The following is a 24,076-nucleotide window of genomic DNA, read 5'->3' as shown; positions in this document are numbered from 1 at the left end:
TTATAATTAACCATAAAATTTATGGAAATCTATCATTTCAAAGAGTCTGAGTGTTGTAACGTTAATTACCTCTTCTAATGGCGATTATGCGGCACAACAGAGGAGCAAACAACATTGGTAACACCATGGTAACACTTTGAAACACCATAAAACCACCATGGAAAGAACTGCATCCTTGGATTCATGGATAGCACTGAGAGCAAACTGACAGAAATCGAAAGCTGAGATCGAGAAAGGATCTCAAGCATGACGCTACTCGTTACTACTCGCCTCCTTTTCTCCCAAGGCAGTGAAAATTATTTTTTTTTTTTTACAATCAAATATTCTTGAACTAATATAAGGCTCCATTGAACTGAAACAGCTGAGGGTAATGAATATCTAATTAAAATTGCAATCTACTAGCTTGATTAAAAAAGATCACTTTTACGCTGAAGTGAAAGTTTCTGGATCATTGAGATTTATTGAACCAAGGAAATCGATTTACTTTACATTTAAATACTAGGTATAAATTATTTATTATCCAGCTAATCTAGGTAGATGAATTTTATCACAGATGTGTAAGAAAAATTAATAGACTATTGAACTGGTATGCTGAGAATTACCGAGAAAATGGTAAGGGATAAATCATAAACTAATAGGATGCTTGATGACTATCTCGATTTCGAATGGAAACGCCTGTGAATCAGGTTTCGATCGACGGAGTATCGAATGGAAATTGCACTATTTCCACGTGGTAATTCCATTAAGCTGTCGAATATAGAATTTTGAGGAGCTTAATCGACTCGGAGTTTCATATGCACAGTCCTTGGCTATAAATAGGGATAAAACGAATCCGTTCCCTCTTTGTTGACTCTTGAAATGGCGCTGGATTGTTTAGAATGCACTCTGAAATTCCATTTGCGTCAACAAACATAATGTTTATTAAAACGCAAATATGGTATATTGGAAATATTTCAACATTTGTTTTCGAAACTCTATCCTTCTTCGTCGACCAGATAGAGAGATAAAACGAAACTGAAAATAATTCGATGCGAAAGAGCCTTTCACAAGATATCGAAGATGAAAAATGTCGCGGTGCTTTTCATTTAATGTCGAATGATCCTGGCAGAGGAGAGTCCGGTTGTTCCGCGCGTACGTGTATTTGGGTCAGGGTGCTTTCCAGATATTAGGGGGATGATGCGCAAAATATCCCCACCACAAGGTGCAGCATTTGGTACAGCAACTTTTCACTCTGACGCACTAGCCGTGGACCATCTCGAATCACAAGTCAGCCAATTTTCCATTTACACTTTGAATATCCGCCTATCGTTCTATTTCGCAACGTTGCTTTTCTTTCGTCTAACAAAGCTTGTTTTTTTTTCCACTCTTTTACCCTGATTTGACAGTTACCTTGAATTGAACGAGCCTTCTCTCTTGCATTCATTTATTTTTATTTTAATCTCTGAGAGCTTCTTTTGTATCTGATTCTATCGACATCCTTTTATTCGTAAATTTTTTTTCCATTAATTAGAGATAGTTTCAGAAAGAATAGGAACGTTGAGATAGTGAATGTTGCATTAGTAATTTAATGCAGGTATTTGGTTGATGAATGAAAGGGAATTAAAAATGAAAGAGTTTCATGATCGCGTAACGCGATCTAGTAATAATCCTTGCAGAGCGAAGAATATAAGGGAAGTGGTAAAGAAATAGTATATTGATCGATTCGTAGTACGCGTAACGTAAAAATAGCACTGGAAACTATTGATGAACTAGTATATCATTATTATTCAAGCTTCCACGAAAAGGACGAGGTCTTCGATTTACCTGCCTTAAAAAGAATCAATCTTTATTCACATCCACCTAGAGTTTCCGTTTTAAATTATTAACAAAATATATCTTTTTGTTTCAGGACAAATTGTTGACGAAACTGGAAGAGAACGAGCCAGAATTAGCCTCTTCACAGGAAGATGAGGTAAGTAAATGACTATCATTGATAAAAAATTCCCAGCGAACATTCTCACTTAAAGTTTATCAGAAAATGAAAAAAAAATTTCTTAAGGATAGTTCGAATAGCGCGGCTGATATAATTAACACCCAAGGGGTGTCTCTAAGTTAATCCAAAAGGTGATGGTGGGATAAGGTCAGCCTTCGTCTCATTCCTTCTTTTTCTTCGAGTTTCCTCGGGGTAAACTCGTTACTTTCACCCTTGCTACCAGGGACAAGTCGTAATCAAGCCTAATTCGTAATTTCACCAGAAGGAGGACCGATGATTGGCGGGGCAATGAGATTTTCTCGTTTTTCTGCCGGCAAACAGTCGGGGATAAAAGAAATGGTAGATCTTTTTTTCTCGTGACATCAGTGAAAAATTTCAACGAATCAATCCTCTCTAACTCGTCAATAAAAAGGTATTATAGCTGATTCGAGGACTGAAAAGTGGATTTCAATTTTTCTTCATTTGTGCGAAACGAGAGAATACATTCAACGCAGAAAATATTTGATTCACTTTTACATTCGTTATTACAATGTAAGGGTGAAATGTTCGATTTAAATTTTAATCAATCCCTGAATGTTTCGTGTTTGAACTCGCGTTATTTCAAGCGTTCTAGATTATTTTTGCAACAGCGAATGAAAAAAATCCATACAATAGTTCGGAAAAGAGAGGAGGCGCAGGTAAAATTATCGATGATTAAACTCGATGCAGCGTGCAGAGAGCTGTCTGTCGTTCGAAAGACAATCGTTGGTCCGGAAAAGTTGCAATTTCCGTGCGAACAGGCCGCTCAATGGGTTGCAAAAGTCGATTAACGAGAGTGACAAAGTGATAGCTACGACCCTACGATTCCTGACATGTTCGTCCACCCTCGACGAGAGCTATTAATATTTCGATTAAGTCGACGCTTAATTTCGTTGCGTCGATCACGATGGCCGAGTTCCGCCAGAATATCGTTTTGACGAGCATTAATCATACGACATTCATGAAGATTTATAAAACAGCTATTTCTGACGTGTATTGGACTGACAAAAAATAATGTCTAATTTCTGCATTATTGTTTTATTTCTCAGCATTGTTCCTGTCTTACAACACAAGGTAGGTCTCTTGATTATTATCCGTTAAAATTGGCGCTTTGATCATTTATTTTTTTTAACTAACAGATGTAGAAAAGAATGATGTTTATAGGAATTGTACGATTATGTAATTTAGCGACATTTACTTGTCACGTTTGTCATTACAGTAAATTAGTTTCCTGAGAAGATAAGCATCGTAATCGCTATACAAAACACGATAGAATATTATATAAAATAAGAATAATATCATCTTCTTTAAACCGGACAATGTATTAAATAAAACTGTGATACAATTACGATTAAAAGTGAAATTATCCAGCCGAATCCGTGTCTAGGAACATCATTCGTTTCCGTCGCCGGTCGTGACAAAAAACACGAAGAAGAACAAATTGTCGCGGACGGCGGATAATAACTGTCAACGGTAGCGGATGAGAACGACACTAGCCATGATTTTCTTTTCAATGTGTGTTCTTTTCACATGCGATGTACCGTGGAATGTTTCTTTATCTGATGCTTTTTGTTTCTCCTTCTACGTTTCATTATTACATCACGCACCGAGCTTAGAGTATTTATTCGGACGATTCTCAAAACGAGGATACAGTGTCAAAGCTACACAGGCACCATGAAGTACTTGTTCCTCCTCTTCAGCGTCATCGCTCTCTTCGGACTTGGCGTAAGCGTACGTAATTCACGATAATAATTATAGATTTACTTATTTTGGTGATATAAATATTTATTAAGTCAAATTCAATGGATTCTTGATGAAAATCTTAACGTAGGTCCTTGGAGCGACGCTTGGAATCAGTGATTCCACCACTTACAGTTCTCTAGTGAAACGTAGCCCTGAGGATGAGCCTCCGTGTCCACATGGACACCCATGTGGACCCCCACCGGGTGGCTTCCATCATGGACCACCACCAGGCGGCTTTCCACATGGACCTCCACCTCCTTCGGATACAACAAATAATGCTGATTCTCTGAGCGACGATGCCCAAAGTAAAACCAAACGATCAGCTGAGAATTCTCAACCCCCGTCTCCACCTGGCGGTGGTGGCATGGGCGGTATGGGGGGTGGTATGGGAGGTGGTATGGGGGGATCCATGGGAGCATCCATGGGAGCACAAGTGGGTGGATCCGGGGGTACGTCAAAGCATGGATAATTGCTATGAATTGATGTTTGTCAATGGTGTCGATAGGGTTGAATGCCATGTATTTTTTGTTTAGGCGCTGGAGGTGAACCACCCATGGGATAAACCAACGTATAGATACATAGGTGTAAAATAGATAGGGACATTGTAGAATTGGTCGAGGGATTTTTGTTTGTAGTTTCAGTGAAAATGTTTAAATAAATTTGTTAATGAAAAAATGTAACACAGGAGCAAATAAATATTCCCCCCTTCTGTCTTAACCCGTCTTTAAATTAAAGGACTCATCATCACCTTTTCTTCGTTAGATTTTCGTTCCTTAGGTTAAATTAAAATTCAATTATCCCTTTTCTCTTCTTACAGTGTGTAATCTGTGTGAATGCCAGAGCCACGATGCAAACGGCTCCATGTGGTCACAGAGTGGTTTGCAGGTAAACAAAATTTGTCTACCTCTCAAACTATTTGAAATTGTCTGTCTGCCATTTCTTTCGCAATAAGTAACGTCTATTCATCCTTCAAGAATATCTGTTATTGGTACATTGCAGGCGTTGCTTCGTGAAAACGATACAAATGGCCGTCTCACAGAGGGTTTTACCGTTGAGATGTGTCATATGCAGAGCAAAAATTCTACGTCTGAAGCAAACCCTCATCCCACGGGATGTAAGTGGCACAAAAAATAATTTAATAGAATTTTTTATTCATTTTATAAACTACATAATCATAAGACTTTTAAGGGCTCTGCATTTCTTATTTTATTTAAACCCTCGTTTCTTTAAATTCAGGCTACGAAAACCACACGTGTTACGGTAACATGGTTATCGCATTCGTTGATTAAAATGGTGATTAATTGGAGCGAACTCGAAAAGCACTTATCGCCTTTCCAATACCTGTTCGACGCAGGTATGACCATTCCTTTCGGAACGATTTTAATAAGTATCGTTCATCCGGCTACCTTTTGCTCTTTTTTCCTTCCATTTTCGTGCAATTAATTCCGGAAAATTTTCGCTGTATGCAAGGGAAACGACCCGTGAATGATTCGGTTGGCTCGCTCGAGTTCGCTTTAATGAAACCTCAAAGTTATGGAAGCTCGATAACAACGAACCATAAACGGTTGGTTGGTCCAATTTTTATTTGACCGTTTCAATGGGGTCAACTCTAATTTCATTGCGTTTCTAAGACACTCTACGTTATAAGTTCGTGCCGTTTCTCACATTAACCGAAGTATACTTGTTATAATTGTTTTAACTGGAAATGTTCGTTGCAGTACTCGATGTCTGGGAAGTCTTGCATCTTGCCCCAGAGTGCATCAGAGTACAATATGGGGACAGGGGTTTCCGTTGGGGTGACTGGACCTGGCGGTAGATGGGTTCCTGGAAATGTTCCAGCTTCTGCTTCCCTCTACTCCATGGCCAGTGGCTCGTCCTCTATTTCTGGTTAGTTCGTCATCCTCTCGCACGAATTACACTAGTTTATTCATGCACGAGTTGATCGCAATCTTGTACGCGCAGGAGTGTCTTCCGTATCTTCTTCGAGTTCGTCTTCTGCAAGTAGCACAGGAAGTTCAAACCTTGGGAAACCTACGAGGGTAAGGCAACCTTCCGGTGCCACGTTAAGACGCTCGCAGACGCAATCCATGAAAATGAGGATTCAGGTCTGTTGAATGGAAGGGAGGGAAACATTTCGTTGAATTGATATTGAATATTTAATTTAATAAGTTGGAATTTTGATTGGATTTTAATCAGGAATACCAAGATCCGATTCAGCAAGTCGCTGAGGAGGAGGAAGTTATGAGGGAGAATCGGGAACGTAGATTGCCACCGATCAAGGAGTTCCAAAGGGACTATCGTGCTGGGAAAGCCTCCACTAGGATACGGTAATTTATAGGAATAATTTTTATGGAATCTTTGCAAAATCACACTTATCTCGAGTCGTATCTTTGAAATTTCTGTTGGACAGATGTGCTCAAAAAATCGTGACCCAATTGGAGACATCGCCGAGTCCTAGGGGTTCGACTGGGGTGAACAACTCGACGTCTTCGTCGTCGGCTAGGTCAGCGGCGAAGAGGCCTCAGTCGGCGCCAAAATTGTCGGTCGTACAAGAGATTCAGAAATCGAAGAAAGAAAAAGAGCGAGAGAAGGAAAGGGAGAAAGCGGAGAAGGCTCGTCAAAAAGAAGAGGAGAAGGCTGAGAAAAGCAGACAGAAAGAAGCGAAGAAATTAGCCAAGGAGGAAAAGAAACGAGCAAAGAAGGAAGCAAAAGCGAGACGGAAGGAAGCCGAAGAGGCTCTCCTCAGGGAAGAAAAGTAGTCTTCTGTGGAATAGAAACAACGTAGAAATTCTCACGGGGTTTTGTTCAAGGTACGTCGCAAAAACTGGTTACATTATTAAAAATCAAAGATTCACGAGAGAATTTTATAAATTCTTAGAGTACAATCGTAGTATTCTTCCCGAAGCATTGTCGTCTTTGATTCTCTTCGAATCAAAGTAGTTCACAATGTTCATCGTCGTAGCATTTTTTCAGTCCGGGAAGGAAGGGTCTATTTAACAGTTATACAGTATGGATCATGGAAAACAGCTCACCTAATTCTTTTCTAACAGCAAGTTTTATAACTATCGAAAGTAGTTATAATTAGAGAAGAAAATTAGACAGCCTGTTGGGCATGATCCATTCTGTATTATCGCTTTAGTTGACGAACAATTAGGATAAGGCGTTTTAACGTTTTATAAAGAACGAGAGAGAGAGAAAGAGAGAGAGAGAGGAAACAGTTTGCGATGTGACTTGAATTGAGAGCAAAAACAACCCCTTGAAGGTGGTGAGAACGTAATAGAGGCGGTAGAGACGTATACCTAAGAAAACCTAGAAGCGGCCAAACTTAGTAACCTGTCATATCGAGTTTATCGCGGACTAAATAATACTAATCGATATAGAAAAAGAGACTCGAGAAGCGTAGTGGCTACGTTGCTACATATTATTTCACGATTATCGCGTATAATCTTTACCTTTATCCTCGACGTTTCCATTTTTTAGGAACAGCAAACCTCGTGACGTTTGTCGTTACTTTTTTATATATTATATAGAGATCACTCACATCAGTTTCATACTTTAACGTCGGTCGTTTTTAGCGGTACAATGAAACAGCGATCCAAGACCTATCTTTCAGTCTCTGCTTCACGGACAATACTTTTGAGGACGTAGTATTTAATTCGCAGCTATTCCCCTGTTCAAGAGAGAGAATGTTCATTAGCAAACCTATCACTCTGTTCCTCCAGTTCGTTCATCCTAGTCATTGTTCGTTCGCTAGAACATACAATCGTATCATCGATAATTTTCTTTTTCGCTTTCATCCCCGTTCGATTGATTTCATCCCTTACATCACGTACGTGTGTAGACACGTAGAAAAGTGTTCGTTCGTCTCCGAAGGAGTTAACCCTTTGAGCACTCATTAGATATATTTCATTTAAGATAAATTAACACTTTGACGATAATTTACCTTATTTTTATTTGTGCCAAGAACTTAAGAAATATAAATTACTGATATATGGTTTTATCGTTCGCAAAGGGTTAAATGAACACGTAAACAGCCTAAATTAAGGGTTCGACTAAAATCGAAAAACACTCGCGATGGGTGATTGTTCGACGGTGAGAATAGTTTTAAAACATATAGTACAATACGATAGATAGAGAAAGAGAGAGAGAGAGAGAAAGAAAGAGAAGTGCAGAGTTTCGAGTGCAATGGGTGCCTCGTAATCGACTTCGTGATTATCGTAGACGAGTAGCGTTTTATCGATTCGTTTTTTGATCCTCTTCTCTCTGTCTCGAGACAACAGATGCTTCATTAAATTGATTACTTATTAAATTTTACCATTTGCCCTAACTGTGTGAAGATTTCCTTGCATGACTGTAACTTGAATATTACGAGTATACGATTAACAGTTACGAGACTAACTACACGATTAGACCTCTTTGAAGCTGTCCTTTTTCCAACCCCCTTCGGTTCGACGAGCGATGCTGGATAAAAATGATGCATGTCTAGAATTCAAAAAATATTGTTTGATCGATATTTTCTATTATTAGACGAACCTCTGGTACCTTTATCTTCCAGGATATTCACTCGAAATACAGCTGATTTTTGTTAGAGGAAAATTAATAGCTCCAGCGTCGTTCATGAGCCAGCTCAAGCAGCCAAAAATCAAAAGCAATTTTTTACAGCGCGCGACAATGATTTATAAAATGGATAGACGGTATCAAAATAATGATATTCAACGAGCAGAAACACCGATTGACAGACGATTCTCGCGAAAAGAGCTAGGATTTCTCGTTTTCCTTTCGGTCAAGTTTCCTCCTCTAAATTAATTTAATTTATGCACTTATGCGGTTACAAATTACTTATTGTTGGAGAGGTCCAAAAATTTTTATTTCTTTTTTTCCAGCTTCATTTGTCAAGCATTTTTTTTTACCTAGGCTTGATTCTTTGTTACTCGCGAGGAAATGATCGAGAAAGTCTCCAGTTTTTCTCTGTTCGAACTACAATAGCTCCTTGTAAATCGTTCTTTACATGGCGCAAAGAAAAGAGTAGACCGTTTAATTTCTCGCGGTGCGTTCGATGGAACGCGACGAAGCATAACTCGACGATCTTTGTTGTATCTGAGAAAAAACATCGCGCACATATCAGTAGTAATTAATGCATTTTACTCGGCGTCTTTGCTTCAATTTCGTCGCGGAAGAAATCGGATACGATTAACTCTACCCTTTGTGATCGGATGTTCGCGAAGTTCGAAAGACGAGGTTGATTCTACGACGCCGTTAATTAGCGTGTAATTGTAGACTGTCAATTATTACCTGTTACACATCGATTTCATTCGTAACGACGTGTCACGAAGACGAGGCCATCATTGGCGATGATTCTTCGAGTTCTCGATCCTTTCACGTACATATACATCATTGCAAAATAATTGGCCGTGTATAATTCACAACGAAAGGATTGAGAATTGACTCCATCGAACGCTAGGGAAGAAAAACAGGTTTTCCAACTTTTGAGCAAAGAGAAAAAGCTCGATCGTGCGTTCGTGTTTCGAATCGTTTCGTTTAGAGACTTTCTCGAATACAGATGATGAAAAATAAATGATGGAAGAAAAAAAAGAAAAGAATGCAAGCAATGTCGAGCGAGTAGCTGAGAGAAGAGATCATAATATAATATATAAAGAACGAGAGATAGTGAGAGAAAGAGCGAGTGTTTTCTGCCATCGTAAAGTCAATTTTATCGCGTACGTATGTATATGTATCGTTTCAAGTGTGTGTGTGCGGATCCAATGAAACGGACGCCGCGCCGTCGTTGCAGCTAGATATTTTTGCTGAGAATCACGATTCTCTGGTATACGTGGCCTGAAATTCGAACATGAACGAAAGAAACGAGCTGACAGCTACAATTCGCAGCAGAAAGTCTCGAATCAATGTTAAAAAAAAGAAATTTGTTTAAAGATGAAGAAGATAGATTAAGTATTACGATAGGCAGTCTCGTTGGAAAAACCATTGACGTAACTAGGTAGGGGTCAGATTGGATCTAGCCCTTTCCGAATACTAATTGGTTCCCTATCTCATCAGAAATCATTAAAACAATTTAAAAACAAAAAAAGCACTCGTCTCCTCGCAAAATCTTAACACGATCGCTATCAGCAAAGACGTGACATCTTTTGATGATAATCGATGTCTATCGTACGAAGAACTTGATTCACTCTAGACAAAAATTCTAGCTACGCCAATGGGATAGATTATCTAGTGTACGAAAGTTTGTTGTGCAACTTTGAAAGGAAGCAGACTATTTCTAAAGAGAGAAGAGAAGGAAGAAGCTAAAATACCAAAGAAACACACAAATCGTTGGCAATAATATTCAGTGTTTAAAGAGGGAAATTGAATACGAAAGAAAGTAAGTGGAAGAGAAGGATCGTGCGGCGTCTGAGGACAACTTTATTGTACTTTATCGTGTAAGAGAGATTTGTAGAGAGTTTATATTAGGGCCAATTGTCACGGCGAGAGTTCTACGATAGCGATGTTTTTTTCCTCCCCTTGCAAAAGTTGTGATCAACTATTCAGTCTTTCTCAATATTAAACATTTTCCATCTTATACGAAATCTCTGTTTGCTGGTATCAAATATGCAGTGAAACTTTAAAAGAACTATTCGAAAAATTATACAGTTGAAGAAAGAAAAATACAGCGACCAGAAACAGATCTCAAATAGTTGGTCACAGCTGAAGACCTTGTCGCGTTCCAGCGTAATACTCGCGTAACAGTTGCCGTGATTAATGAGTCACGTTTGCGTAATTAGCTGATAACGAATCAAGTTGATAAGATCTGTAAAACAGTTTGATTTTGTTCCAAAGTTAGAGTAATCACAATTAACCCTCGAATGGTTTAGCTGAGTTGACTGTCTGTTAACTCAATGTAAGTTTCGCAATTTTCATTTACATATTTCTTAAATTTTTCTTTCGATATTATTTTTCCAATATACAAAAGATACTTCTTTGACGACTCGACCAAGCTCTCATTATTCGAGGGTTAATTTTGTTCGACAAGTAACTCAGTCTTTTATTGAGTTTAGCACATTTTAGAGTCTTAATACAAATTGAAAGAATACCAGATTGCAGTCGAAGGATTGCATGTAGTAAGAAGCTTATTCCTCGTAAAAAAAATCAAAATTTACAAATTTATATTCTATATATTATTGATCGTACGTTTCATTGCGTGCACGATCGCAAATATTATTAGATTGTTAGACACAAACGATGCAACAGGACTCTGCTTCTTCATGGATCCTTCGATAGACATCAAACGCGAAAGCTCAAATTAAATAAAGAACGTCAGTAACCTGACGTTTGATAAGTATAAAACGTGTATAGTTTCTTCTTAGTTTTTTTATTTAGCGCTTCTTCGGAAAAAGGGATTCTTAAAAAAAAGAGTGGTGTGAGAGATGATAAAGGAAACATTTTGGAGTGGTTGATTTTGTCGAGTCTATTTTTATCAGTTTCCTTCAAAATCAAACACATATATGTATGTACATACATATGAGAAGAAGAGAGAATTCTTTTACGAAAATTGTATTACGCGATGTGTTACGATCTGTACGAACAGGCAGTGAATATGAAGAAAAATCAAATAAAACGTTACAGTGAATGTTAGCTAAATCCTTCGATCTTGTTGTGTCACCTGTCCAGTTTTCGTTAAAATTATTATTCTTTTAACATAAATTTCTTTCTAATATCCTCGATGATTGTGTTAGCTCCTATGTGATAATCGCGCCTGTTTTACCAGTTCCCCTTTTACCGCACCTCATTGATATCTGAAAAGACCCAATTTTCACTCTCTCTGATTCTACTTTTTACAATTTTTTTATTTTTAGAAATCAGTTAAAAGCAGCACAAGACTGAACAATTATCATTATTGTAATTGACAAACTTGTATTCATTTCATGTACCTTGGTAAATAAATCATTTTAAAAAACCAACTAAGTTATTACTTAAACATCCCTACATTCCTTACATCTCTTCATCCCTTAAATCCCTACATTCCTTACATCTCTTCATCCCTTAAATCCCTACATTCTTAGCATCCATACATTCTTTTCATCCCTACATTCTTTTCATCCCTACACTCTTTTCATCCCTACATTCTTATCATCCCTACATTCCTTACATCGCTTGATCCCTTACATCCCTACATTCTTTTCATCCCTACATTCTTATCATCCCTACATTCCTTATATCTCTGCATCCCTTATAATAAATATATTATAAAGACTGCTTCGAGTAAAGGTAAGTAAAGGTAAGTTTAATTTTTCGCGAAATTTTCGAAAAACAGCGACCCCTAGCGGCAAAAATGTGAACTAAAATTTCGATGTTGAATCAGCGCCATCTGGTTTTCGAAAAAGGAACTAAATCTTGCTCAATTTTTGGCCCTCTAGCGGCAAAAATGTGAACTAAAATTTCGATGTCGAATCAGCGCCATCTGGTTTTGGAAAAAGGAACTAAATCTTGCTCAATTTTTGGCCCTCTAGCGGCAAAAATGTGAACTAAAATTTCGATGTCGAATCAGCGCCATCTGGTTTTGGAAAAAGGAACTAAATTTTGCTCAATTTTTGGCCCTCTAGCGGCAAAAATGTGAACTAAAATTTCGATGTCGAATCAGCGCCATCTGGTTTTGGAAAAAGGAACTAAATTTTGCTCAATTTTTGGCCCTCTAGCGGCAAAAATGTGAACTAAAATTTCGATGTCGAATCAGCGCCATCTGGTTTTGGAAAAAGGAACTAAATTTTGCTCAATTTTTGGCCCTCTAGCGGCAAAAATGTGAACTAAATTTTCAATGTCGAATCAGCGCCCTCTGGTGCCAGAAAAAGGAACTAAATTTTGCAGAAATTTTACTGTCTAGTGCAAGGATATAAGGGATGCAGGGATGTAGGAGAATCAGTGTTTTTTTTTTTTTTTTTTAACGTGGGGAAATCTTGCATAAGACCCCCCACCGTCCCCTGAGAGAGGGCGGCGGGGGAGTGTCAGATTCCTACTGACTAAAACCCCACGGCGACCAACACTGCCGCTAAAGGAGGGCTCCGGGACTGTATATATATAACTCCGGAGCCCCCCTTGGCATACAGATACCCAGGCAGGGTGCCTATCATGTGGCCGGCATCGGGGGTCGCACCCGATGCCGGCATCTACTTGGGCCGCGTGCAGGGTCGTCTGGACCCGCCACTCCCCACGCCAGCGACCAGGACGATTGAGAGAAGGGCTAGATCAATCTCCCCTTGCTGTTCCTCTTGCAGCTGTGATGTGGCAAGGCTGAGCTCGCGACACCGACTGACAATGACTAATGGGTTACAATCTTTGATATCGAAGCATTCTGCTGTTACCACCAACGTGTGTTAGCATAGGATAGATGGCGTTCATTCTCAAGACAAATTCAAAACCACCTGAAAAGAAAGGCATGCCCAGTCTTGTTAGATTTGTATTCACTGGTTTTACTCTTCCTTTCAGTGATTCTTAGCACGAACTTTTACAAACACCTGTGCAAGAAATATGTTGAGAATGAAGCTGGTCGCAATATATTTTGGTTACCTTCTAATTGGAATAGTTGGATCATCGATCAAGGAAGGTACAGCAAGCATCGTACACTCCTTACCTCGTAACATTCGTTTAATGTTCTCCGTTGATAATGTAGTCCTCGTGTTTCCTCCATTTCATCGACTTTCTTCCTATGTTGCTCACTTTCATATCGAAGAGAACATTTTCTCGCCTGCTACAATTCAATAGCTTTAGCTTTCAGGGAACAGGGATTTATACAGACCCGCATACGATTTTCTGTCTCGAATTGATACCATTTTTGTATACCTATCGTCTTGAGAAGTGTACATACATACGTGTTACGTGTACGTCCATGAACATAGAACTACAATAGAGTGGCTCTACTCAGAGCAATACATATTCTAATTGTCCGCTACGTAGACTCTAAACATTGGCGGCAACTTTCAACTGGTGAACTGGAAGAGGCTCTGTCCTATAAATGGAACACGAACAGAGCGAGAAACGTGATCCTATTCGTGGGCGATGGCATGAGTCCTGACACTATAACCGCCAGTAGAATATACCGTGATGGGGAGACTAGTCAATTAGCATGGGAGAATTTCCCTAATATAGGGATACTTAAGGTCTACAATTTACTATTTCCCGTCGTTACATCGATTGAATTTAGATATTAATTCGTATGCATCTTGAAACATCAGACGTACAATGTTAATAAGCAAGTACCTGACTCTGCATCCACGGCCACAGCATTGTTCAGTGGCGTGAAGACTAATTACGAAGTGGTTGGTCTTGATGGCAACGTACCATTGGGTGATTGTAATGCGAGTTTGAATACCGACTACCACGTGGACTCGATCGTATCATGGGCGCAAGGTGCTGGTAAAGACACAGGTAGCGATGGAAATTTTCGATCCGTGATGAGTCTAGATTACGTCGATTGGAAAAATTTTAGACCTTAAAGATTCTGCGTACGACTTGCAGGATTTGTGACGACCACCAGGGTCACTCATGCCACTCCTGCTCCTTTGTATGCACACAGCGCGGACAGAAGATGGGAATGCGAATCGAAAATACCAAAGAGCGCGAAACATTGCAAAGACATCGCGAGACAACTGGTAGAGGATCTACCAGGAAAAAATATCAAGGCAAAATACCATCATCGTTAATTATAATCATCATTTTTAAAGTATTTCATCGTTTAATGTGCGTTTCAGTTGACATCCACTTAGAACGTTCATGGAAAATCGTATTATTAAAAGAGAATGCGGTTTAAAATAGCAGATATTTTTCTGGTTCAGGTGATCATGGGAGGTGGTAGGCAAATGTTGAAATCCAACTCCACAGCCACTGAATTCGATCCAATAGATACATGGGCTGGGAAAAGAGAGGATGGTCTTGACCTTATAGAAGCATGGAAACGTGACAAAATTATACGAAAATTATCATTCGATGTCGTTCAGAATAACGAGGAACTGTCCAAAGTGGACACCGAGAAGGTGGACTACTTGTTAGGAATTTTTGCGAATGGTCACATTAGTATGGACTGGGACAGAGAGAAAGGTCCAAAAGGACAACCAAGTCTCGAGAATATGACCGTGACAGCATTAAAAATTTTACAAAAATCAAAACGTGGCTACTTCTTGATGGTACATACTACCGCTTCGTTGAACCGCTGAACATAAAATGTCTTGCTTGATTTCAATTGTACGAAGTGCGTTTGTAGGTCGAAGGTGGGCTCATCGACTTTGCTCATCATCGTGGTCATGCTGCTCAGGCGTTATTAGAAACTGTTAGATTTTCTGATGCCATAAACGCTACCTTAAAAATGGTCAACACTGACGATACGTTGGTGATCGTGACCAGTGATCACACGCATTCGATGAACTTCAACGGATACAGTGATCGAGGCTCGTCCATTTTGGGTAAAGTCTCTAATCTGTTCGGGCTTAGATTAATTAAGGTATATAACAAATGGCGTTTACAGGCATCGCTCAAAAATCAAAGTACGACGGGATTCCGTACACCACGCTAACATACAGCACCGGTGGACCAAATAATATAGCATACACGGTAAAAGACAATGCTACCGCGGTCAGAATCGACCCTACTAAAAACAACACAACGGACTTTACGTACAGCCAACAAGCTGCTATAATATCTGACGAAGCTTATCATGGCGGTGGTGACGTAGCTGTGTATGCGATAGGTAAACTGAATGATTCATAAAAATTTATAAACGTCATGTCATTTTTTTTTGAAATTTTCTTACTTTTAGGACCGTACGCACATTTGTTTCACAGCGTACACGAGCAGAGCTACGTAGCTCGAGTTATGGCGTATGCTGCAAACATGGAATCTTATGCGTACGGAAATAGCGCTGTGAGAAACGACTATAATATTTTGGTTATGGTTTCTTTATACTGTTATCTGTTTTACTTATGTGTACTTAGCTGAAGACAAAAATAGTTGGTCGACCTCCACGGAATTTACTGTTACCGAAATTCTATTCTGATCAAATTGTATTTCTGAGGTTCTGTAAAATTATTATGTTTTAAATAAAATCGATGCAAACATAACTTCTGTAATTTTATTATTTACCTTTGAAATTAAAAATAGATTAAAGACGGATAAGGTAGTTTACTTACGAATACCTGGCATTAGTCACTAAAGTTTGAAAGAAAAAAGAAAATAACACTTACGTTATGTAAGTAACGTATATTTAAAAAAAAAGAAAAAAAACATATCGAAGTTACACATGTTTCCTTATCATACTTAAGTAAGTGGGACAGCAAGTGACTGAAAAACTGCACTTGGATCCACTTCATCACAGATTAGCCTAACTCGTTCAGTGGACACACCAAGTCTTTTTAAAGAGCACTAATTAGAATAGGTAATATCCCTATATGATATATAATAAACGTTTGTTTTTTTTTCCTCGCACGTGTATACATAATGTATGTGTATATATATCTGTTTCTCTCTCTCTCGCTCTCTCGCTCGCTCTCTCTCTCTCTCCTTGCATTTTTATTTCTATCTTTTATTTCGTTTTTTTTTTCTTTTTATATACAACAAAGTTAAAACGAGTCTCAGTCTTCTGCTGTAGAGGATAAGATAAAATCGCGGATCGCTGTCTAGGTAACTCTTTTAAATGTATCGCTTTTTGGCATTGACAGTCAGACAAATATCGTGATCATTCAAAATTATGTTAAAAACTGCGTGGCCGAATTGCTGCTGCTGCGAAGCTAATGTCAATGCCAAGATGCGATACGCTGTCAATTCGTTACAACGTTGTACGTTTCGATTATTAAATTAAAGGGTTAATAATTCACGGAATCACGTTGACAGAAAAATAAGAGGAAGAAAATTATAGAGGAAGGATTACAATCATACCGTTCGTTATCATCTCCTATCCTCCAAACGTTGCCACAACGATCGTGCACGCGATTACTTTTACGTCCATTTATATCCGACTAAAGTACAAAAAGAACTATCATGTGAAATTGGCGACGCGTAAGCGGGTCGAATCCCGACTTGCTGTATAATCTACGAAGCTATCTAAAAAAAAAAAAAAAAAATAAAGGGATGGTAAGAACGTGTACGAACATGAACAAGCGACTTAGGTAGCAGCCACACGAGTTTTTAAAATGACGTCCATTGCGATGGGTACCTTATTTTTTATGTGCGAGGATAGAAAGTACTAGATTAAGCTCTCCCTGGGTTCTCCTAAAATTGAACACAAGTGGTGAGAGGTTCCTACCTTTTTTGGAGGTGCCTACATTGCACCAGAATGTACTGTGCTAAGCACGATAAACTTCCTTAGCGAAAAAGCAATATACTTCAAGTTAACTCGTTACCCGTTACTTTGAAATCGGGTATAATGCGTCTTATCTCTCGAGGGTTGCAATATCATTTTCTTCCATTTACTTATTTCCCTAGGAAGGAGTAGTATACTCGACAGTGTTACAGTCGCGTGAAATCTAGGCTTCCCTCGATTAAGAGAAAGCGTAAAGAATCTAACCATTACCCTTAGAAGGATCCGCGTTAAGTTTTCCTGAAATTTTCTCGAAATCGGAAACAAAGGATGGAAGGTTGCTCCCTTTATCCTTACCCTTAGTTTTGGTCGTCATTTGAAACACTCGTGTGGCGTCGGCGTTAGCTGGCTAGTTTCGCCAGCTCTTGGTAAGCTCTGTCTGGTGTTATCGTTTAAGTATGTAACAGGAGAAACTGCAATGGGGGGGCCAAGAACTCTTCTGAAATACTCTTAGGTCTATTATCTATCCGATGAACAGCCATTGATGGCCGCGAGGGAATAAAGGGATCATTGTACTTTGTTCTTCTTCTTTTTCGGCTTGACGGTATGCATCACGCTCTCGTGAAAGAGGATCTTAAGCGAGATACAACCGAGGAACAACAAGGCTGATATGAGGAAAATGAAGCCAGGCGTGTACTTGCCGAACACCATCAGGCTGAATAGGCCGACCATTTGAAAGGCGAGAAATAGAACGGCCAGATAAACGGCCAAACTGAGAAACAACGGGCTTTGTTGTTTGCGTTTCTGTCGGGCGATCGTTTGAAATTCGCTGGTTAATTTACCGGTGTCGATAGGCGACTTGATCGGTTCTTGTTCTTCGGTTTTGTTCTTGTGATCGTCCGAACGAATGCCACGTAACAGCGAGCGTCGAAAGCTTTTGTACAAGAAAAAGATCCTCGCTGTGATCACTTCGAGGAACTGTCCTAGACAGAGGTGCACCTTACGTGCTACTGGATGCGATTTTGAATTGTCGAACGAGTAGAGTAGATACGGGAAGAGATTCAGATTCTGGCAGCAATGACGAATCTTCTGCATGGACGCGTGTCGGAACAACATTGGTGGTCCGCTATAACTTCCATCTGTTGGGCAAAAAGAATAGAAGGGGTCTTATTGTTAGTCTCAGTAAATCTCTGGTCTTGCATCATTATTTGCGTCGACCTCACCTTTCAGCATGTTGGAAACACGTCGCACGAGGGTCGGTTTACCAACTACGTCCTCCGTCTCCATTATTCCCGCTAATTTCGACATATTGCGTCTGTTATTGGTGCGTTGATACGAAAGAAAAAGGCTCTGACGAGCGTTTAATACTATTCCTCAGGTCCGTGGACTTCTCGGTCACACTTGGCTATCGCTGTTTTATTCTGAAACAGAACGAATTAAATTATATAGTATACGATGTAGATGTCGAACAAACGATAAGCGAAATTTTTGACCTCTACCTCTTTTCTTTTTTCTTTTTTCTTTTTTTTTTTTACATCAGATCTTGACGTTCGTTTCGAGGATCACGGATGTACACGTACATCAATCAGTAACGTTGAGTTGTATAAAAAAAAAAAAAAAACGGCACGCTTTGATAGCCTTGACGACCCGAGATTAACTCTTCAACAGCTTTTGCGGACAATCTTAAGCAATATTTTAACGAATCGAATGTTTGTTTAAAATCGTTCGTCTGATCGTACCTTCGACCGATCGAACCACTTTCGGCGTCAGAATTGTCGAAGAAAGAAACGCACCGATACAAAGAATACTGTGGTTAAGCGTATCGGAGCGACGCACTATTTCGCAACGACGCGAGTTTCGCGATACGCTCGCAGAACAGTTGAGCTGATCGTAATATACTCTCTGTCGACTGCTCCCCCTCGCCCCCCCCTGATTGCGGCAAATTATTATCGTAGATAGAAGAGACGGCGATGCAACTTGGGGGACCTATACCCATCGAGTAGCGAAACAGGATGATGGAACAGGACATTTTAATAGATGCTTCTAAGAATCTCGAGGAATCGCGAGTTGCATAACTTTCGCTGGAAAATTTATAGGCAGCAGAACCTTGAAATCTTGATCCGAAGTTGAAAAAGATTAATATGCTAATGATCCCATGATCCTCGAGGAATGACGAATACACAATTGAGCAAGGAGTCAAGATTTTGACCTGATATTTAATCGGACGAAAGAAACGTCAAGATGCAATTCTTGCATCTTGTCGGAAGATTGATAAATGAAAAACAAATAATTTCGACATAGACTTCGTCACCGTGAACTTATGCTAACGAAGAGTCTGACGAAGGCCAAGGAATTCAGTTGGTAGGTAATTTCAATTGAAATTCGTTCACGATCTAACAAAGCTTCTGGATGTTCTACGAGCGTTGATCGTTTCATAAACGAGCAATTGATAGGACAAGGTAAACAAGGAGGGTTAGAAAAGACCCTAGCGAAGCGGTACTCATCGCGCTCGCGCGTTCCCACTTAATCGGACGAACGGAAGCAGGTCGTGATCGATCCTAAAGCAGATTAACCAAGCGTCTACCTATCTGCTCGTTATCGTTCCAACTAGAAACTTCTATATAACCGTGCCGTTGACTCACCTTGGCTGGTGTATATTTATATGAACGTCAGGCACGGTCGAGCGGCAGTCGGTACCCATATACATAAAACGGCTCGGATATTCTGTCGTTTCGGAGCGGGGTCTCGCGCGTGCGTCCACAAAGGCTAACGATATTTTTCGTATAGATTGAAAAACGATCGGAAACTCACGGAATGTGTCCATCCTTTGGTGGCACGTTGACAGTCTCCATGAAATCGATCAAGTTGACCCGTTTACGAAAGGCTAGAGGTCCGTTTGCAGGGCTGTCGCAAACTGACTAAGCAAGCGCCCAATGGGCTTCTCTGCTGCTTCTTCCTCGCCGGCTTCGACAGAACACAAACAACGACTGTGTGCTCGTACCGCGGAACGGTGCTCGACGTTAAACTCGGCATTCAGTGGCGACCTCATGCTTCTACTGGGAACCTCGGCATCGGTGGAACATCAGTGGATTGGTTGCCTAAATGGGCTTCAAGGGTGCACCAACCAATTGGCGGGCGTCATCGAAACGAACACGAAAGGGCCGCATAACGAAAACGCGAGAACAGTCACGTACAACACCAGCCTTCCTCGTGGAGTTTCGAAACTGGAGCCCTTTCCTCAGCTCCGCTCGACGCTCTGTCTGCCACTCTCGATACACGAGATTCAAATACTTTTTTTCTATCGTTTACGAATGATTCAGGACTCCTTCCGATACTCGAGTGGATTGTTCATCGATACGTATCGATTTAAAAAAAAAGATTTCATATCAGTCTAATCGCAATTCTGGAAGTAGAGGAAATGATGGTAGATTTATGAATGGCATCTTCTAATGAAGTAGGCTATACCAAAAAGGGTAATAAAGATAGCAGGTAACGGGTAGGGTCCGATGAGATAAAACAAAGGGTTTGAAGGTGGTAATGATAGGTAGCCCGTACGTACCTTTTAAAAAATGTGGACCAGTCACGAAGAATGGGCGGGAAGACGCATAGTATTGATCGTAGAAAAATGTCAAGTTACTAGTCTCGTGCTGGCAGTTTCGTAACATTGAAAACACGAAAGGTTTTCAATGACCCTAGCACGTGATAGTGACGTAAAGTTGAGTCGGATAAGGGACTTGGCGCGTGTTCTCGTGGGTGAAAGCCGGATTGCGTTGCGCCTCCTAGAATCCCAATTATAATACATAATGTATCGCATTGAGTATGGTCTTTGATCGTGTCCAAAGTCCATGAGGAATGTGTTTATGAAAATATTGAAATTTCTCTGTCTCTAGCATAACGATTAAAAGTGCACACGTTGTTTGCCTCTAAGCGTCTTGTTATTAATGCTTATCTTGAAAATTATTTAAAAGAATTGCAAAAAGTAACGTTTACATTTCAGATTGTCTAGACTTGGAATTATTTTTCCTACGAATTCACGCGTATTATGAAAGTAGAAGAACTTGAATTTAAATTTTGCCATTTCGGATCCGTCGCCGAGAAATTAGCATTAACGAACGATCGCGATTCGCAGTATCGAGAAAAGGTCTAGTCTAAATCGTTTTTCTGTGCGCGATTAGAGCGGTCACGTATCGACGCCGTTGACAATGTGGATCTTATGCAATGATTCATTGATCTCTGACGTAATTCGAATACGCGAAGCTCTCGCGAGGTGAAGAGAAAGAAAAAAATATATAGACGCAAACCGCAATCCATCGTCGATGAGAGTCAACGAGAATTTTCACGCGGTACTCGCATGATCGCGAACGCTAGAACGCTTAAAAAATCCTGTGAACCCAGTAATTTTCTAATTTCCTATCGAGCAATCGCTGTGGACGTTGGTCCAGACGATGATTAGAGGTTCCGGGCGACACTTGGATTCCCCTTCTCTTATCAATGCTTTTCCCCCGCGTATTCGCGCTATCGATACTCGCGTAGGAGCAGCGATGAATTTTTGCAAAGCCGGAAGAGAGGAGGTTTTTCCAAACGTGCGATCAAAATTTTATTTCAAACAGAGTTTTGCTCGCTGAAAGAATAAGAGTTCCATTCGAAATTTACTCGACGCTTTTACGCGTTGGCGTTGTTAATGAACAGTCTAATAGCGAAATTAGCAAGCCAGGCTCGTTTCGCGGTCTCATCGCGACGAATTCGAGGAGAAAAAATGTGCCCACGTCGATCGTAACGCGAGAAACGATGTTTCTAATCAATTTTTCATACCGTATCGTCTTTCTTTCGATCTTGAAAATACAGGGTCGACAGATTCGCGCGAAACGGCTTCGAAAATAGCAACGATCGGAGGTTTGCTAGCCTCTGTTTCGTAATCGAATCATGTCAAGGAGTTTGGACGAGTGTCGACGTCCGAACTTCTGTACAAAGATCATCGATTAAAAACACTTAATACACTTTGGTAGAATCTAGACAAAATACACCATTAATGAAGGGCCATTAATCCAGACCAAACACGATGACCAAGACGATAACGAGTCGATACGTTTTAACGTAGCTTTTCTATCCTGGTTAACATCTGCGATGACAGATTACGTGTATGCAAATCGGAAGCGATCGCGTCGCTTGCTTATTAGTCATCGACTGGTTTTCTTAAGCAGGCTAGAAATTTCACTTTTGTTGTTCGTTTCGGTGATTTGTCAGAAATTTTGTTAGGCAAGAATCATTTGAATGGCAACAAGAAGTAGGCTGAAATTAGAAGAAACTAGAAACTAGAACAGCTTGATGACCTATATGTTAGCCCTTTTCACGTGTTTAAAAATAACGAAGACAAATGATCCAAGTATGCTTTAGAACAAACGCTGGAGATAGGTACTGGAATATTTTCCTTAATTTCAAGTCAACATTTACAATTATCTGTTGAATATTTCAGAGGGTTATATTGTTTATACGAAAGGTCTCGATAAAGAAAGGTTTAAAGGCTTCCGAAATCGGCTTACGATATTTCAACGAAAGTAATACACGTTTTAATAATAAGTATGTATCTCTGTCGTCATACTTAATTGGATCGAGGAGATACGTAAATTTGCGACAGATAGGGACTCTGCACTTATGTTATTACGGTGTATTATGATAATATTGGATTTTTCTTGATGGATCATCCACAATTACCCGGTTACGTAACAACTTGATAGTTAAATTAATGTGGCTTAATCGGGACTCTTATCGAGAAGCAAATTCAATTCTCTGCGTTCACGCGTATCGTTGTAAAATAAATTCTTCATCGTAAATTCATACTCAAGTTTTTTAACGTGTAATGCTTTGTTTACCGAGCGATACAGCTTTAACACATGGAACAAAACTCGACTTACGGAAAATTTCTGCAATTACTTTGATACTTTTTTCTTAACACCACATTTCTCGCCGTTATACGTTGACATTATTACAGATTAATAATTCAAGTAAGTATTTGAAATGCAAAGAAGATATAAGATATTTGAAAATGTATCATATTGCATTACGAGATAATACCAACAGTTGTTATATTTTTTAATATTGTACGCCTCTTTATTATCACTGTATTTAACTGCTATTATATCATAATGTTGAAAAATAAATGACAGATGCTTATATATGTACACCTAATACGTTTTATGAATGGCAACTAATCTTCGAAAGCAATGAATCATGCGATTATGCGAAACTATTGTATTTCTTTGCGATAGAAAATAATCTCGCTATCCGGTTTTATAAATGTTTCTTTTCACGCGTAGATAATTGTCTGGCTTAACGATCGATCAACCATGTAACATTCAATTAATTGGCGCTACCGTTTCAGCGTTAGCTACATACAATAATTACATCGGATAAAAAGAAATGAGTTATTTTATCCGATTCCATCGAAATACTTAAGTCAGCATCACAGTTTCAAACCCGTAGAAATGCGATTTTGTCCACGGCCACTGATAAGCTACTGATAAGCACGTTTATTTATGTTCGCCTCACGATGATACTCCATGATTCTAATAATTTTTCGCGACCGTTGCTCAACTTTACTTTCCTCTTTATCTTGCCCGGTTTGATAATGTTTTTTTTGGCACGCGATTTGGTACAATGACACGTGCTCGTTGAATCAACGAGCCAGGTGAACATATTCGCGAGCAAACAAGATAAATTTATGGTAGCTTTTCAAGGAAAGAGAAAAGAAACGGAGGAGACCGAAAAAGTAACGAACGAAAGTTCGCGGAATTTCGATGAATTGTAAAATGAAAGGGGGTTTAATTCTCGCGAAACGGATAAAATGTGCTCTTTGTATGTGCAGATAACGATAGCTTTCCTTTTGAATAAAATAATTGATTGATTGTTGCGTCACGTTTTGGGCACGTGTCAGGGAATGTCCAACGGGTTGATCGGTCTTTATCGTACGGTTAATTAATTTCCTTTGTTCGTGTCGCTATTATCTTTGTAATTACAGAGTCGTCGCCGAGTTAACGAAAGCGCAACAAGAATAAAAATGTATGTAGAATAAA

At 39.5% G+C, this 24,076-nt stretch overlaps 4 protein-coding genes across 6 annotated transcripts in view; 3 read left to right on the top strand and 1 right to left on the bottom strand.

Moving 5' to 3' along the window:
• LOC114874268 (fl(2)d-associated complex component-like) overlaps positions 1-11,365 on the top strand; it is a 63,739-nt gene extending 52,374 nt beyond the window's left edge. For both annotated transcript variants that reach the window (XM_029183428.2, XM_029183424.2), the window contains exons 3-9: positions 1,889-1,951; positions 4,551-4,618; positions 4,733-4,847; positions 5,452-5,620; positions 5,696-5,838; positions 5,930-6,060; positions 6,144-11,365. In XM_029183428.2, coding sequence (XP_029039261.1) covers positions 1,889-1,951; positions 4,551-4,618; positions 4,733-4,847; positions 5,452-5,620; positions 5,696-5,838; positions 5,930-6,060; positions 6,144-6,492 — 1,038 coding nt within the window. In that variant the 3' untranslated portion in view covers positions 6,493-11,365. The remainder of the gene's footprint in view (positions 1-1,888; positions 1,952-4,550; positions 4,619-4,732; positions 4,848-5,451; positions 5,621-5,695; positions 5,839-5,929; positions 6,061-6,143) is intronic.
• Positions 3,471-4,413, top strand: LOC114874272 (basic salivary proline-rich protein 2-like). Its single transcript, XM_029183433.2, has 3 exons — positions 3,471-3,721; positions 3,822-4,182; positions 4,267-4,413. The coding sequence occupies exons 1-3, from the start codon at positions 3,665-3,667 to the stop codon at positions 4,293-4,295; spliced, it is 447 nt and encodes a 148-aa protein (XP_029039266.2). The 5' UTR covers positions 3,471-3,664; the 3' UTR covers positions 4,296-4,413.
• Positions 11,366-13,176: 1,811 nt separating the features above from the next.
• LOC114874190 (alkaline phosphatase-like) lies at positions 13,177-15,831 on the top strand. Its single transcript, XM_029183254.2, has 8 exons — positions 13,177-13,325; positions 13,676-13,878; positions 13,954-14,146; positions 14,237-14,400; positions 14,554-14,901; positions 14,979-15,177; positions 15,240-15,461; positions 15,531-15,831. The coding sequence occupies exons 1-8, from the start codon at positions 13,250-13,252 to the stop codon at positions 15,707-15,709; spliced, it is 1,584 nt and encodes a 527-aa protein (XP_029039087.2). The 5' UTR covers positions 13,177-13,249; the 3' UTR covers positions 15,710-15,831.
• Positions 15,832-16,276: 445 nt separating this feature from the next.
• LOC114874191 lies at positions 16,277-19,993 on the bottom strand. 2 transcript variants are annotated; one of them, XM_029183255.2, is made up of 3 exons: positions 19,818-19,993; positions 18,230-18,427; positions 16,277-18,145 (listed from the first exon to the last, which is right to left on the bottom strand). In XM_029183255.2, the coding sequence occupies exons 2-3, from the start codon at positions 18,312-18,314 to the stop codon at positions 17,574-17,576; spliced, it is 657 nt and encodes a 218-aa protein (XP_029039088.1). In that variant the 5' UTR covers positions 18,315-18,427; positions 19,818-19,993; the 3' UTR covers positions 16,277-17,573. The 2 variants fall into 2 exon arrangements, with proteins under 2 accessions (XP_029039088.1, XP_029039090.1); XM_029183257.2 differs by lacking the exon at positions 19,818-19,993 and adding an exon at positions 18,506-18,882.
• Positions 19,994-24,076: the final 4,083 nt, after the last annotated feature.

Source organism: Osmia bicornis, chromosome 10, assembly GCF_907164935.1.
Source record: "Osmia bicornis bicornis chromosome 10, iOsmBic2.1, whole genome shotgun sequence".
In the NCBI taxonomy this organism is placed as follows: Eukaryota; Metazoa; Arthropoda; class Insecta; order Hymenoptera; family Megachilidae; genus Osmia; species Osmia bicornis.
The sequence above is the reverse complement of the archived record's forward strand: the minus strand, read 5'-3'. Positions and strand labels throughout refer to the sequence as shown.